Source organism: Portunus trituberculatus, chromosome 13, assembly GCF_017591435.1.
Source record: "Portunus trituberculatus isolate SZX2019 chromosome 13, ASM1759143v1, whole genome shotgun sequence".
In the NCBI taxonomy this organism is placed as follows: domain Eukaryota; kingdom Metazoa; phylum Arthropoda; class Malacostraca; order Decapoda; family Portunidae; genus Portunus; species Portunus trituberculatus.
In genome coordinates this window covers 7,481,643-7,497,170 of record NC_059267.1, presented here as the reverse complement: position 1 = coordinate 7,497,170, position 15,528 = coordinate 7,481,643, and the positions used below count along the sequence as shown (strand labels likewise).

The 15,528-nt window shown below is 41.4% G+C and overlaps 1 protein-coding gene across 2 annotated transcripts in view; it reads left to right on the top strand.

Annotated features, from left to right (window-relative positions):
* Positions 1-15,528, top strand: part of LOC123503082 (rap guanine nucleotide exchange factor 4-like) — a 261,095-nt gene that overhangs the window by 81,177 nt on the left and 164,390 nt on the right. For both annotated transcript variants that reach the window (XM_045252492.1, XM_045252491.1), the window contains exon 3: positions 4,796-4,881. In XM_045252492.1, coding sequence (XP_045108427.1) covers positions 4,796-4,881 — 86 coding nt within the window. The remainder of the gene's footprint in view (positions 1-4,795; positions 4,882-15,528) is intronic.

Below are 15,528 nucleotides of genomic sequence, written 5' to 3'. Positions count from 1 at the left end.
TGGTAAAAATAAAACCTACTATAAATTGTAGTTCCCTAATAAATCAAAATCAAGTGTGTTTTTGGTCACTTTTCTCTCCTCCTTTGTGTTCTCTTTTGTTCCTCCTTCCTTGTCTTCCTTGTTTATCCATCTCCACTCTTTTCTGTCATCCGTCTTTCCTTCTTCCTTCCTTCCTTCCTTCCTTCCTCTTTCTTTTCTTCCTCTTTCTTCGTCTTTTCTTAGTTTTTCGTCATCCTTCTTTGCCTTTTCTCCGTTTTCTATCTTTCATTATAACCTGTTTCCTCTCTCTCTCTCTCTCTCTCTCTCTCTCTCTCTCTCTCTCTCTCTCTCTCTCTCTCTTTACAGTCTGTGGTTTTCTTTGTTTTTTCTTTCTTCTTCTTCCTTTACCTCTTCTTCTACTCAAGCCTGTGTGTATCTTAATATTTTTTCTTTATTTATTTTACGCTTCCTTGCTTTCTACTTTTCCCTTCCTTGTTTCCTTTTCGTAGTTATTCTTTTTATTCATATTTGCTTACATTTCCTGCTCCTCCTCCTCCTCCTCCTCCTCCTTTTTCTCCTTCTCTTTCTCCTTCTCCTTTTCCTTCCTTCTTCTCCTCCTCCTCCTCCTCTTTCTCCTCGTCCTCCTCCTCCTCCTCCTCCTCCTCCTCCTCCTCCTCCTCCGCTTCTCTCCTCGTTCTTCTTTCCTCCCACAGCGGCTGCCAACTTTTTCCTCCTCTCATTTTCTCTTCCTCGTCAAGTTTACATGGTCTCTCTCTCTCTCTCTCTCTCTCTCTCTCTCTCTCTCTCTCTCTCTCTCTCTCTCTCTCTCTCTCTCTCTCTCTATTTTCTTCCTTTCTTGCTTCCTTCCTTTTTTTCCTTCCTTCTTCTTTCTTTCCTTCTTTATCTTCTCCCGTCTTACCCTGACTATTTTTCTCTCTTCTCTCCCCATCTTCGTTGTCTTTTTTTCCTTTCTCTTACGCTTCCTCTTTCCTTCCCTTCCTCCTTCTCTCCTTTCGTCCCTTCGTTACAGCAAACTATTTATTTTCCTTCATCTAGTTTTTTTTCTTACACGCTACCCAGTCTCCACTTTCTCCTCCTCTTCTTCTTCCTCCTCCTCCTCCTCCTCCTCCTCCTCTTCTTCTTCCTCTTCTCTCAATTCTCATTTTTCTTTAGCATTTTTCTTTCTTTCCAAATCCTTTTCTTCTCTTCCTTTACGAGTATCCTTCTCTCTTTGTTCGTCTTTATATTGTTTTCTCATCTCCTTTTAAGTTTTTCTTTTGTTTTATTCTCTTCTCATTTCTTCTCTTCTTTTGTTTGATTTAGAAACAGTTTTTCATAACTTTCCGTTTCATAACTTTCCGGTTTTTTTTTCTGCATCACTTCATCACCCTTTTTCTGTCTTCCTGTCTCTACCTTCCCTTTCACTTTCCATCTCTCCTTCTCCCTCTTCATCTCACTCTCAGTCTCGGTTAACATTTAGACTGTCTAGCAAACGTTGGACTAAAACCTTTACCTTCAAATTATGGTTTCTGTCCTTTTACTGCCTGCCTTTGTTGTGCCTTTATTGCCACACCGTTTGGGTACAGACTGACAAGGAATTCACTCATATTCTAACTTATAGATGCTACCGCTTATGCAGTTTATCTTTGTAATCAGTTCACGAATTACTAGGTTAGATATAAAGCTCAAACGTGTACCATATTTAAGAGGAAATCGAGCAATGGTTGGGAAAATAGAAGAATGTATAATTATAGTGTAGTTATTTTCAGATGTCAAGTAAGAACATCGGAAGAAGTGAAGATAAGGGAAGCTGCAAGAAAGGACGAAGCCAACACGTCCGAGCCCTTCCATGAAACATCTCTACCTATCATGTATCCCCTATCGAAAAAAGCTCCCCGTTGACTCGACACTAACAACCTGATTTGTTACTATAACCGTTTGCATTCGCTGGTACACTCTGAAACGCCTTACCCGCTTCTTATTTTTCCCTACCTCTGACTTGAATACTCTCATCCAAGACACTTCTATGCTGGACAATCCCTTTTAGCTCTATTTTATAAGAATCTGCACCTCAGTGACCTCTTTCTTCCACCTTTTAGTACTCCTTGGCCGGAACTCCTCTTACATGAAAAAGAAGCTTCCCACTTTTTTATTTTCATTTCCCATACTCTCAAATCCTCTTATCTGCTTACAGTTTCCTTCCAACCAGCGGCAGATGCACAGCAGGTCGCAGGATGAGGAAGGGATGGGGAATTATAATTGGGGTTCAGATGAATCCCTGAAGAAGAATATTTTCCCCTCATTAATTGGAGACGTATACTCTTAATTAGGGTATGCATGAAATCTTGTCACATGGTTAGTTGTTCCACCATTAAGCGAAGCATGAGGCCTTAAGAAAATACACTATTCTGTATACTTAAGATATGAACCAAGTTTCCCAGTATATAATTTCTCTTATAGTTTAGTGGAAATCGAGGAAGTATATTGGAGTTGATCAGGATGAGGTGATGAGGTGCGTGTGAGATCTACTAATGTGGCGTATTTGTCCTCATTAACCCCTTCAATACTGGGACACATTTATACCTTGAGGTTTGTGTACGATTAAACCATTTTATTGACATCAGCAAGGATATATGGAGGTCAGAAGATTAATGGGCACAGTCTTTACTATTTCAGTCCCCCACGTAAGTTTCTGAAGCTGTATCAAATCACCAGACAGTAAACAAAATGAATATGGAAACGCGTCATTAGATTGAAGGGGTTAATCAACACTTTTATTGCCACTGACACATTCTCTCCAGCTTTACAAACTTTATGACCGTTTATTTCAGCTCTACAATATTCATAGGTAACAATACTGCTATAAAACACATTTCGTTTATCCTCTGAAACTCTGGTCCTTTACGCGTTCATTGCGACGACAGGTCTCTCTGCAATGCTGGGAGTAATGAAGGTGCGCTCAGTATTGAAAAACTTATGTGGATATTTATAAATGGTTGGAAGAATAGTGCGTGTGATTATGGTGCGTGTGAAGTCCGGCAGTGTACAGTGTTATTTGTCATTAACCCCTTCAGTACTATGACGCGTTTCCACATTCATTCTGTTACTATTTGGTGTTTTTATACAGCTTCAAAAACTCATGGGGGGATCAAAATAGTGAAGACTCTGGCCATTAATCTTCCGACCTCCATAGACAGTTCATAATGTAAATAAAATAGTCTAATCGTACACAAATCTCAAGGTAAAAAATGTGTCCCAGTATTGAAGAGGTTAAGAAAGACAGGGGAGGATTAGAAAATAACACTACTCTGTATAATAGGGTGCGTATGAAGTTCACTATTACAGTATTTATTTACCTCTTCGTGTATTCATTGACTTGATTTCATTTGAGTTTTTTTCCCTCACTGAGCAGGGATCACGAAAGGATTGGGAAGTATGATTAGGTTAGGAATGGAGCTTCCCAGTGTAAAATGTTTCTCCCTCATCAAAGTGGAGATGTGAAGGGATTGGGAAATAACTATGAGTATAATTACATTGCATACGAAGTTCCTTAATGCAAGACACTCGCTCTCCACACGGATGGTTTGGGAAGACAGCAATGAACAGAGATCAGTAGTGTTGATGAGTTTTGTTGTATGATAATATGAACTTTCTATAACTATCTTGTTTTCCATGTACATTATTTTAAGGTAAATAATGCGATTTTATACGTGAAGTTTTGTGTCGAATTGCATATTGTTTTCCTAGACAGACCTGCATCTAATGTTACATACACTCTACTGAATGATGAGGAGCAACTAAAAGCCATGATTTGACACATTACATATTCATGAACACCACCTCCTTCCCGCTTCACTTGCACTTGTTTGTAATGAACACTGCCTGCATCTTGTCCTGTTCATATCAACCATTAACGCCCAGACTCTCTGTTAATTTTAAAAGAAGATAATAAATGCTCATTATCTATATTACCTTTTATAGAAGATATTAAGCACTCCTCCTCTTTGTTCCTTTGATTTCCCTGGTGAGAAGAATGTTCAGTCACAACTCCCATGAAGAGCGCCGTGAATACATTCCCGGCTGTCCCTCTGTGCCCGTAACTCATGTTTGTCTTCACCTTGCTCTGCGAAACTCATTAACCATCACTGCTCAAACACGTGATGTTTACTTTAAAACACACACACCTGCCTCATTAATACTGTGCCCACCTGTTGATCGCCTGCCTCCCCTCCTCTCTCTGCTTATTATCCTTCCCCATCTCCCGTCTCTTCTCCCCACTTCTCTCGTCCTCTCTTCACTTGCTCGCCTGCTTCCCCTTCCTCCCTCTGCTTATTATCCTTCCCCATCTTCCGTCTCTTCTCCCCATCTCTCCCTTCCTCTCTTCACTTGCTCCATTCTTCTGCTTACCTGTTCCCCATCTCTTCCTCTCTCCACCCGTTCCCTATCTCTCCTTTCCTCTCCCCACCTTTCCCCGACTTCTTGCCTCCTTTGCCCACGTCTCCCTACCTCTTCCCGCAGCCTCTGGTCTATGCTCCATCAGGTTATTGAAAGACAGACCTAGTGCACTGAAGATATGAGTGAACGTGTGTGTGTGTGTGTGTGTGTGTGTGTGTGTGTGTGTGTGTGTGTGTGTGTGTGTGAATGCAAGAGGCAGCACATACAAGGCAACTCCTGGACACTAACATCTGTCATCATCCACAAACTTTCATTTCTATCTATGAACTAATTCTTCCCTTATTGAATTTACGTATTTTATGGATGTACATGCGAGTTCTACCTTGTTCCTTGACTAAAAGAGCACGTGTGTGTCCCGCAGTGTACCAGCGAGGGGACCGAGGCACGAACTGGTACGCCTTGCTCAGCGGTACAGTGGACACCCAGCCGCCAACCACGGGAATCTTGGTGAGTACAAACACGTTATTTATTCACGTGTTCATTTCATCAAGTTATTTTCATTCTTTATCTAATCAATCAAATCAACGACAGGCATCCGGGTGAGTACAATGCTTTATTACCTTACTACTACACTCTCTACAGATCTCCAGGCCACGCTCTCTCCCCTCGCTCACAGCTTTCAGTGGGGAAGTGACAGTCACCTTATTATTGAGCTGATTTTCGAAAACATATGTAGAGAGATAATAATGAGGTCACACACACACACACACACACACACACACACACACACACACACACACACACACACACACACACACACGCACTCGTTATGGTTCATTTAATCGTGTGTGGTGAGGGTTGGTGGTGCGTGGTGTGGCTGGCTAGTGACGAGTGGTGACACAGTGGTATGGACGCAAAGCCAATATTGTTTTATTGTCTATCTACTCGTATTCTTTGTTATGGTCAATAAAATAAGTATCCTCTCTCTTACTCTCTCTCTCTCTCTCTCTCTCTCTCTGAAAAGTTTTATTTCATTATTTTCATTTATTATTATTTATTATCTTATTTATTATTATTTCATCTTCATTTTTTTTTATTTTTGTGAACGTCATAGCAACGGTAATCATTTTCCTCTCCGTCTTTCTCGTCCGTCTCCTTGTCTTCTTCTTCTGCTTCTTCTTCTTCTTCTTCTTCTTCTTCTTCTTCTTCTTCTAGTTTTTCATTGTTGTTGTTGTTGTTGTTGTTGTTGTTGTTGTTCTCGTTACTCTTGTTCTTGTTCTTTCTCTTGTTCTTCTTCTTTTGTTTCTGCTTCTTCTAGTTCTTCATTCTTCTTGTTCTTCTACTTGTTGTTGTTGTTGTTGTTGTTGTTGTTGTTGTTGTTGTTGTTCTTTTTCATTCTTGTTCTAGTTCTTCTTGTTCTCGTTCTTTTTGTTCTTATTCTTGTTGTTCTTCTGTTTCTGCTTCTTCTAGTTCTTCATTCTTCTTTATCTTCTAGTTCTTCACTTCTCCTCTTTCTCCTTCCCCCTCCTACTACTCCTTCTTCCCTCTTTTTGTGCTTGTGGTTCTTTTACGCCCCCACGTATTTTAGTTCTCTTTACCGTTCTATCCTCGGGGAAACCTTTACCATTAGGCTTTCCCACCTCCGTAATGCCGCGGCGGATGAGGATTTGGCTCGTGGGAGGAAAAAGTAAAGGAAACGAAACCAGGATTTAGTGGCAGAAAATGGGATCAAGCAGATGTTTTGTGGGGAATTAAGTTATTTTTTTCCGTTTGCGCATTTTAGCTCATTTTCCCTCTTTTCCTCTCTCTCTCTCTCTCTCTCTCTCTCTCTCTCTCTCTCTCTCTCTCTCTCTCTCTCTCTCTCTCTCTCTCTCTCTCTCTCTCTCTCTTTCTTTCTTTCTTTCTTTTTTCTTTCTTTCTCTCTCTCTCTCTCTCTCTCTCTCTCTCTGCCGGATATGAAGGTGTTTACGACCAGGAAGAAGAAGAGGAGGAGGAGGAGGAGGAGGAGGAGGAGGAGGAGGAGGGAGGAGGAGGAGGAGGAGAAAGAGAAAGAAAAAAAAATAATGGAAAGAAAATAATTTAGATGAAAGAACTCAAAAATAATTGAAAAAAAAAGTCAGTAGAAAATGAAGAAAAATTAAGAATGACAACAATTTCGAGAAAGGAAAAAAAACAGGAAGAGGAGGAGGAGGAGGAGGATTAAAACATAAAAGCAGAGAGATTAACAAAGAAAGAATAGCAAGAAAAGGAATCAAGAGAGAGAGAGAGAGAGAGAGAGAGAGAGAGAGAGAGAGAGAGAGAGAGAGAGAAGGGAAAAGAGTCTCTCCTTACAGAATATTTTTAACAAGACCTTCTCGTTCCTCGTTAAATTTTCCTTATAAATCGTCAGACACATTGCTGGGAGTCGTGAAGGAAGCGCTGAGGGGATGAAGTACACTGAGAGAGAGAGAGAGAGAGAGAGAGAGAGAGAGAGAGAGAGAGAGAGAGAGAGAGAGAGAAAGAGAGTTGACTGGCGACTGGCATAGAGTTTTACGAGAAACCTTTCCATTCTGTTTCTAATTTAGTGAAGGCCTTGCACCGTGACCATCTCGATAGTATCCTAATCCTCCTCCTTCTCCTCCTCTTCTTCTTTTTTTCTCCTTCGTTTTCTCCTCCTTAATCTCGCTTTCGTCTTATATTTTGAGGGGTTACCTTTCCTTTGTTTTTTTCTTCGTTTTTGAAGAGCAAAGTTCGTGAATCTTCGTTTGTTGTTGTTGTTGTTGTTGTTGTTGTCATCATCGTCGTCGTCGTCGTCGTCCTCCTCCTCCTCCTCCTCCTCCTCCTCCTCCTCCTCCTCCTCCTCCTCCTCCTCTTCGTCCTCCTCCTTCCTGGCTTTCTTTGTTCTTTGTGTGGCAGTGCGTTGTGTAAACTTTTCTTTCCTCTTATCTTTGTTTTTTCCTCGCCAAGAATCAACAAAGTGGTAATTTTTCCTTCTTACATTTTTCATCTGGTCTTCGCGTCAGTCAGGGAGGCGTGGAGAAAGATGTGGTGGAGGAGGGCAGGGGAGGAGGACTCAGGGAGGTTGATTCTTGCTCCTCCTCACCTCGCCTGTTGCTGCTCCTCAGGTGAGCGGCGGCAGCAAACTCATTAGGCGCGGAGTGGAGGGTCCGCCGTTTGCTCTTTCGTTAATTCACTCAGATTTTCACTTCATTCCTAAATTTGCTCTCATATTTTCTTCGTCGTTTCTCGTTCTGACTTCTTTGGGGCTCTTGAATTTTTCCACTACTTTAAAACAATATTACCCTAGCTCTTTATTTTCTTGTACTTTAATGATATTTGTATATTATTCACAGATTAAAAGTGCATTTGTATTAAAAAAAAATAATGAAAAAAGTTATTATTTTTACTTTTCGATACTTTATGTCACACTGCCCTTGTTGCGTCACTTCAAGTTAATCAATGAACACTTATTCTTTACGTAATCTCATGAGCGACACACAGGAGACAGTGACGCTTCGAGGAAAGGTCAGCACTCACTTCTGGCAGGTTTTTTGGTCTTGAGTGGAGTCCTGTTGACCCAGCGATGCTTCTAGTGAGTTCGTGTTAAGGAAGACAGACTCTGCCTTCCTTGACCCATGCTGTGATGAAAGTTTGGCGTCATTCCTGTCTTCCATTGCGTGGTGGCGTGGACGCAGCAGCCAGTGTGGTGCCCTCATCTGTACAAAGGCAGCCAGCAACGGCCTGTGTAGCGCTGCGTGGTGGAAGGCATGATGAGTCGGTGGAATGCTTCAAAGAGGTGGTGACTGTGTACTCCTATACCTGTAGACTTTTTCTGGTGTGCCGCTCTTGAGCTGTCCCTCGCTCCTGGTGTGGCGCAGTGACTTCATATTACGTGGTGATTACTTTTCTGATACATCGCATCAAGGTAGGAAGCCAACGCCTGGATAATTAAAAATCAGTTTTCATCTACCATATGTGACAGGCGTTATCAAGAAGGGCAGCACAACACTGGTGGCACCACACTGTTCACAACTCGAGTCAGATTAATAAAAGAATTTTCCTCCCTGAATTTTGAACTCGAGTGAATCAGCAAGAGAGAGAGAGAGAGAGAGAGAGAGAGAGAGAGAGAGAGAGAGAGAGAGAGAGAGAGAGAGAGAGAGAGAGAGAGAGTGTGTGTGTGTATGTGTGTGTGTATGTGTGTCTTTGCGCATGAGTTAGATCCGAAGGTTTCATATTTTGGGATCTGACGTGTGTGTGTGTGTGTGTGTGTGTGTGTGTGTGTGTGTGTGTGTGTGTGTGTGTGTGTGTGTGTGTGTGTGCTTGTATGTGCTGGATTTTGTCTGTGCAAACACACATTTTTGTTATTTTGAGCGGGGATAAAAAAATGTGTTTGGTCCTGCAGCACTTCACACCTTCCACACTGACTGGCAACAACAATGCATTTAGTCGATTAAGAATAAAACTGTCAGAGAGAAGCATACATTAGGTGAACTGATTTACACAACAGTAACAAAGCATTATAGAAATTCATGGATTTTGTCTTTCATATGTGTGAGTTTTAGGTGTGAATTTTTCCCCGCACCTCACCTTGAATCTCTTTTACATACGTCTTCCGCGCTGCTTGACCTTACTGGCACACATAGGCTGCTTGAAAATAAAAGAAAATACCTCTTTTGTTAGCACACACACACACACACACACACACACACACACACACACACACACACACACACACACACACACACACACACACACACACACACACACACACACACACACACACACACACACACACACACATACATACACACACACACATACACGCAGGCAAATTCTACTGAAATACGATGACTTAACTTCTGATCTGTTGTGGTGAAGAGGTCAGGGCTTCCCGAGAGCCTTCACCGGTGGGAGCAGGTCAGCGCTCACCACGGTATAACTTTCAGTTCCTACGGAGATTCTCTTATCAATATTTCATAAGAATATAAGAGCATAATGTATATATATATATATATATATATATATATATATATATATATATATATATATATATATATATATATATATATATATATTTCGGGAGTAGACCATTCTGAATGCATATACTATTAAAGTCGACAGAAAGGCGTGTACGTACAGTGTGACGGCGTCGCCATCTTGGTGTCATTTTTGCCAATTTTTACATGGGAGCAGTTGAAGAAAAGGTCTTCGCGAAAAACCCGGACAAAAAAAAAAAACCCTGCAGTTTACGCAAGATACATCGATGACATCTTCATCAACGCCAACACAGAAGAGGAAGTCCTACACCTGAGCGATAATTTCAAGAAAAACTCCTGCCTCAACTACACACACGAATTGGAAGAAGAAAGCAAACTCCCCTTCCTTGATGTCATGGTTCACCGTTCAAGCTCCTCCTTCTCCACGTCCGTTTACGTAAAGTCTATAAATTTCGGCTTCTGCCTAAACGGAAAAAGCGACTGCCCAGAAAAATATAGACACAGCGTCATCAGTGTCCTCGTCTAGAGGGCCCTCACACACTCATCCTCATGGAAGGCAGCCCACGCTGAAATGAAAAGGATCTCCCAGCTCCTCAGCAACAATGGCTATCCGCAGCAAGAAATAGATGATATTATTCGTCGCCGTATGGACAACTACATCCGTGAGAATCCCCCCAACAACAAACATCATACATCACTCTCTACTACAAGAACACGATGTCCTCAGCATACAAAGAAGAAGAGAAAGCCGTAAAGATCATCCACAACAACGTCTCGCCTGTCAACACAGACACTAAACTCCAAGTCATCATTTACTACAAGACCAGAAAAACCGCAAGCCTCATCATGAAGAATAGCTATCTTCCCCCCGACGCACTCCCTGCAAGAAGTGAACGTCGTGTACCAACACTCATGCACTGTTGGTGACTGCAGTCACCTAAACTCGAGGTACATCGGCTTCACATCTACAACCCTATCAAAGAGAATCACAGCACACCTACAGGACGGCGCCATACGACGACACTACATGAATGAGCACGGACTCATCCTGAAGCGACATCACATGGAAAGCAACACCACCATCTTACTTAAAGAAAACGACATTAGAAGACTCAAGATGACTGAGGCGGTACACATCCACTCAGAAAAACCGACCATCAACATACAACAGCAGCCAGAATCATCTCTACCTTCCCAGCGACAACCAAACGGGGAGCTGCAACTGGCCGCTCATTAGCTGCGCCAAACACCACTCGATCCGCGCTCTGATTGGCTCCCCGACACGGCTACCTGCTTCCACCGCCTATAAAAGCCCGTAGTTTTGAGATAGGAGTATGAACCCTGTGTGAATGAAGCGTATATGAAGGTATGAGTGTGTACATAATGTTAATACTTAAAATAAATAACAAAATAAATAAATAAACAATAACAACTATATTAACAAAATAAAGAACTATATATATAAGAAAACCTAGCAAAAAAAAAAAAGAAAATTAAATAAAAAAAAAATGGCCTAATACTCATGCCAGGGTGATGAAAAAAAAAAAAAAAAAACAGTTCCACTCACTTCTCTCCTGAAGATGGTCTGATCAAGACCGAAAGACGTTTCGAGGAAATGGAATACTGTACCAGCTAAAACCTGACGAACGCACCCTTGTGCGGAAAATACACTTTATAAAAGAATAATACGCCCGCTGTCGACTTTATATATATATATATATATATATATATATATATATATATATATATATATATATATATATATATATATATATATATATATATATATATATATATATATATATAAATGAAGCTGTAACACATCTACCTATAATATCCATCCATGCATTTATCTGATCTAGAACTCCCTGATGACTCTATTGGCAGGATTAATGCGTCCAAAAACCATTTCCTTGTTTTGTTTTTTTCATTTGATTTAATGAAACTTGAACTTTCTGTCTCTTACCCTGCAATGCTTACTGTCACGTTATGTACATCACGTGCTAGGTGTCTTATGCCACTTAACGGCCTCTATCAGATACTCTCTTAATCTGTACAGCCCTAACAAATTTAAATCCAATATCTTTAATCCCGTTTCGAAAGGAATACTAGACAATCTGTATTTTCTTTTTCGTCATTTTAATTTAAACAGACTCAAACTTTTCCCCCCAGTTATCAATATCTACTCGGAATTTCTACTTAACGCTCACAACAACACTAGATTCTAACACACGATTGGATCCATTGCCACAATCAATTTATCATTATCGACTATTCAGTGAGACAGCTCGTGTTTAATGAGGCTCCTTGACCCTTGGGCTTGTGCGCGACGTAATGGTTGCAAGAAACAAGTACTGATATTTTAGACCACTCCGGCACTCGCCATCACTCACCACTGACAAGGCACACTTGAACACATGATTTTCCAAGAACCCTCGCCACACTTGATGCCGAACTCAGTGAATAGTGAATGGGGATGCATATGTTGGCTTCCAAATATACCAAAGAATTGTTGTTGTTTTGTTGTTGTTGTTGTTTGTGGTAGTGATCGTGTTGTTGTTGGTGGTAGTGGTAGTAGAGGTGGTGTAGCTTAAGCTGTTGTTGTTGCAGTTGTTGTTTTGTTGTTGCTGTTGTTGCTGCTGCTGCTGTTGTTGTTGTTGTTGTTGTTGTTGTTGTTGTTGTTGTTGTTGTTGTTGTTGTTGTTGTTGTTGTTATCCGTCCTCATTAGCATAATTTTTGTTTGTAAAAGCTTCACTGAATATTTTCAAACTCGCAAAGGATGTGGAATCGTGGCATTATTTCCTGCCTTACTGAGGTCTGCGGAAAATGCAGTGAAAAATATTTATTGCTGCTATCATATCATTATTTCAGATTAAACATTCAAGTCCACGAGCCATCACACACACACACACACACACACACACACACACACACACACACACACACACACACACACGCACACGCACGCACGCACGCACGCACGCACGCACGCACGCACGCACGCACGCACACACACACACACACACACACACACACACACACACACACACACACACACTGGCCTCATGAGGATGTTACCCATCCTGTCATCATTAGGCGACACAGCAATGCATGTAAACAACATAATTAGCACACCACGTAATAAACTTAAGCTACACACTGCATGAATAATCTAACAATTGTTTTCGGGATATGATAACTGTAACTTGCGGTGCTTTTAACCTGGAGTAGTTTATTTCATAGTCGCCTTCACCTGTACTGTAGGAAGCCATCAGTGAGGACCACCTGTCTCATGGGACTCGTAACGTAAACTCCACAGGTGTGTTATGGAAGATAAGAAAGACAACACTGCATTTATAGTTTTATACTTTAATTTCTCGCGAAATAAGCTAACACACAGCATATGTTTTTTTTTCTATGTTATGGCTTATAGCTCCTGTAGGCATACATGAAGAGTATGTGGAAAGCTCTGTTCAGCTTCCGCCCATTAGTAGCGCAGGCAATTTTATTTATAGTGGTACCCATATTAGGGCCCATATCACCACCCATGCACATCTTTGGGGGTGATTAAAGTAAAATTACTTAAATTAGATTCTCGAAGTATGTACCTTAACACATAGAAACTGGGTATCATGGTGACATGTAGGTAACTTTAAACCACTCGACAAATGGCATAGCTTCAAAGCGGTATGTGGTGGGATTGGAATCTTTACGCGTGGATCTTTGCCCGATCCCACGCTCACCACCTTATCCACTACGCCACTGCCTCCTGTGTATAGAATATTTTCATGTTTAAAATTACTTACATTAAATTCTCGAAGTATGTACCTTAACTAGTGGCACACTCTGTATATTCATCTATTATGTAAGAGATACTCTGAATACGGACACCAAAAAAGTGAAAATGAAATAAAAAAAAAAATGAAAATGAATGTAAGCCTCGAGAAGGCGGCAGTCCTTGCTGTACTTCACCACACAACATGACTTATGAGTGGAATCAATGTAGCGTGAATGAATGATGATGTGTGGGAAGTGGAACCTTTTGTTTATGGACGAGAACAGTTTTTTGTACTTACTGTGCTGTTTTGTTCCCGATGGAGTGGATGATAGGCCCGCAACATTGTAGGTAAACTTGATAATCATGGAGGGAATGAAAAATAATGAAATACAGTATAAAAGAGTTGGCAGTGTGTCGAGGTCAGTCAGTGCTGTGAACGTGGCGTGCCTGCAAACTGATTCTCTTTCCACCACTAAACACATTAAAGGGAAAGCGTGGCAGAAATCGTTTATACTTTGAAGAAGAGAAAGTTAAAATGCACTCGGTCATCTTTTGATGTTGCTTTTATTTATTTACTTACTCATTGGCTTTTATTTACTCCCAGCTTCAGGTTTACGTGTATTGTTGAGAAGAGGAATTGCATGGAGGAGTAATGCAGTAAAATGGACTGGATTGGCTGCCATGTCGTGTTTGTTTATTGTTTATTCATCATTCATATGCTACACTTGTTTGTTTGTGTCTATTCATCTACTGGAATGTGTTTGTTTGCTGCTCTACTCAGGTTCATACCGGAACAACAAACAGTAAATTCATGAAAAGTTGTTGGTTTTATTATAAACAGAAAATTCTCGACTCCTGTGTTTGTTCATCCTCATTTAAGAGATGGAACAAATTGATGAATAATTTCACGTTCACTCTCCCGCGCTGCCCCCTCAAACCATCTCTGCCAGGCCACACTTCCCCCTCACCTGGGCGACCTGTATCTGCTCTTCCGGCCAGACAGGAAGCCCCGCCCACGCGTTTCCCGTGTAGGGCGTGGCTTCCTGTGCCGCCCGTGTGACGTCACGGGGCTCATCTGAGGAAGGCATCAAATAGCAACGGGATTGATTGAGAGGGGGGAAAAAAAGAGAAGGAAGAGTGAACTGATTAGAAAAAGGGGAAGAATGGTCAAAGAAACAATGAGGAGGAGGAGGAGGAGGAGGAGGAGGAGGAGGAGGAGGAGCAGGAAGAAAAGGAGGAGGAGGAGGAGGAGGAGGAGGAGAGGAAAATGTGTCTATCTGATATGATCTCCAGGTTCACTTGTTCTTCTTTCTTGGTGTTGAGGATGAGTTCTGTATAAATGAGAACAGGAGTCTTATATCCATCGTTCTCTTGAGTCTTGATTCTTCCCCTCTTCGGCTCACACGGCAGACAATTCACATCCTCAGAGTGTTCCTGTGTCCTCCAGTGAATTCGCATTAGTCACGAGTTGCGAAGAGAGGATGATGTAAAGTGCTGCTCTCTAATAAGTGTCTCGCGGGGCCTGACGAGACTAACGGTGTTGGTGGTGTGGAGTTTGTTGTGGTATTGTTGTAATGGTGGTGATTGTGGTGTGGTGAGTGTTGTGGTGCGGCGGTGATGCTTTGTAGTGTTAGGTTGGCTTCACAGGAGAGTTTTTTTTTTTCCCGCGTTGTAGTATGACCGCGTCTAATAAGCATGTCTTCATAAGAATGTTTTTTCTCGAGCGATTCGTCTGCAGCAATGCACAGAATACTTGTCAGTGTGTGGTTATTTATTTTTTTTTTTGGGAGATAGAGGACGTGAAGAAGAGGGTGATCTCTGTGTGTATGATGTACACAGTGTTACAAAAAAAAAAAAAGATAACGGAAATCGTGGACCCACCCAATGAACAACTCTAGAGAGGCTCTTACAAGGAACATTCAACACAATACACTCTGACATGGACACTTATAAAGATGAATTTCCATGATGTTTCGTAAAGCATAACTATATTGATAGTGTAAGTATCTCTACTACCATTACTACTACTGTTGCTACTACTACTACTACTACTACTACTACTACTACTACTACTACTACTACTACTACTACTACTACTACTACTACTTTTACCACCACTATCACTAATACTACTACTACCAATGATAAAAGTGCTAGTAATAATAAAACTATTCACATCAGTCCGTAAAGATGCAGCACTCAACCTCTAATACACATTAATCACGACTGCTGCTCGTTGAAAACCGCCCTTTTGAAGAGATCCATAGACTTTTTTTATCATTATTTTAAACCGCCTGCCGCCGCCCAGCTTCAGTGCACGCGGCCTTTAGGTCATTAACGCCCGAGAATTAAGCCGCGCGGCGAGTGTCTGAATAGCCTCAGTGTGCATCATTGATTCCT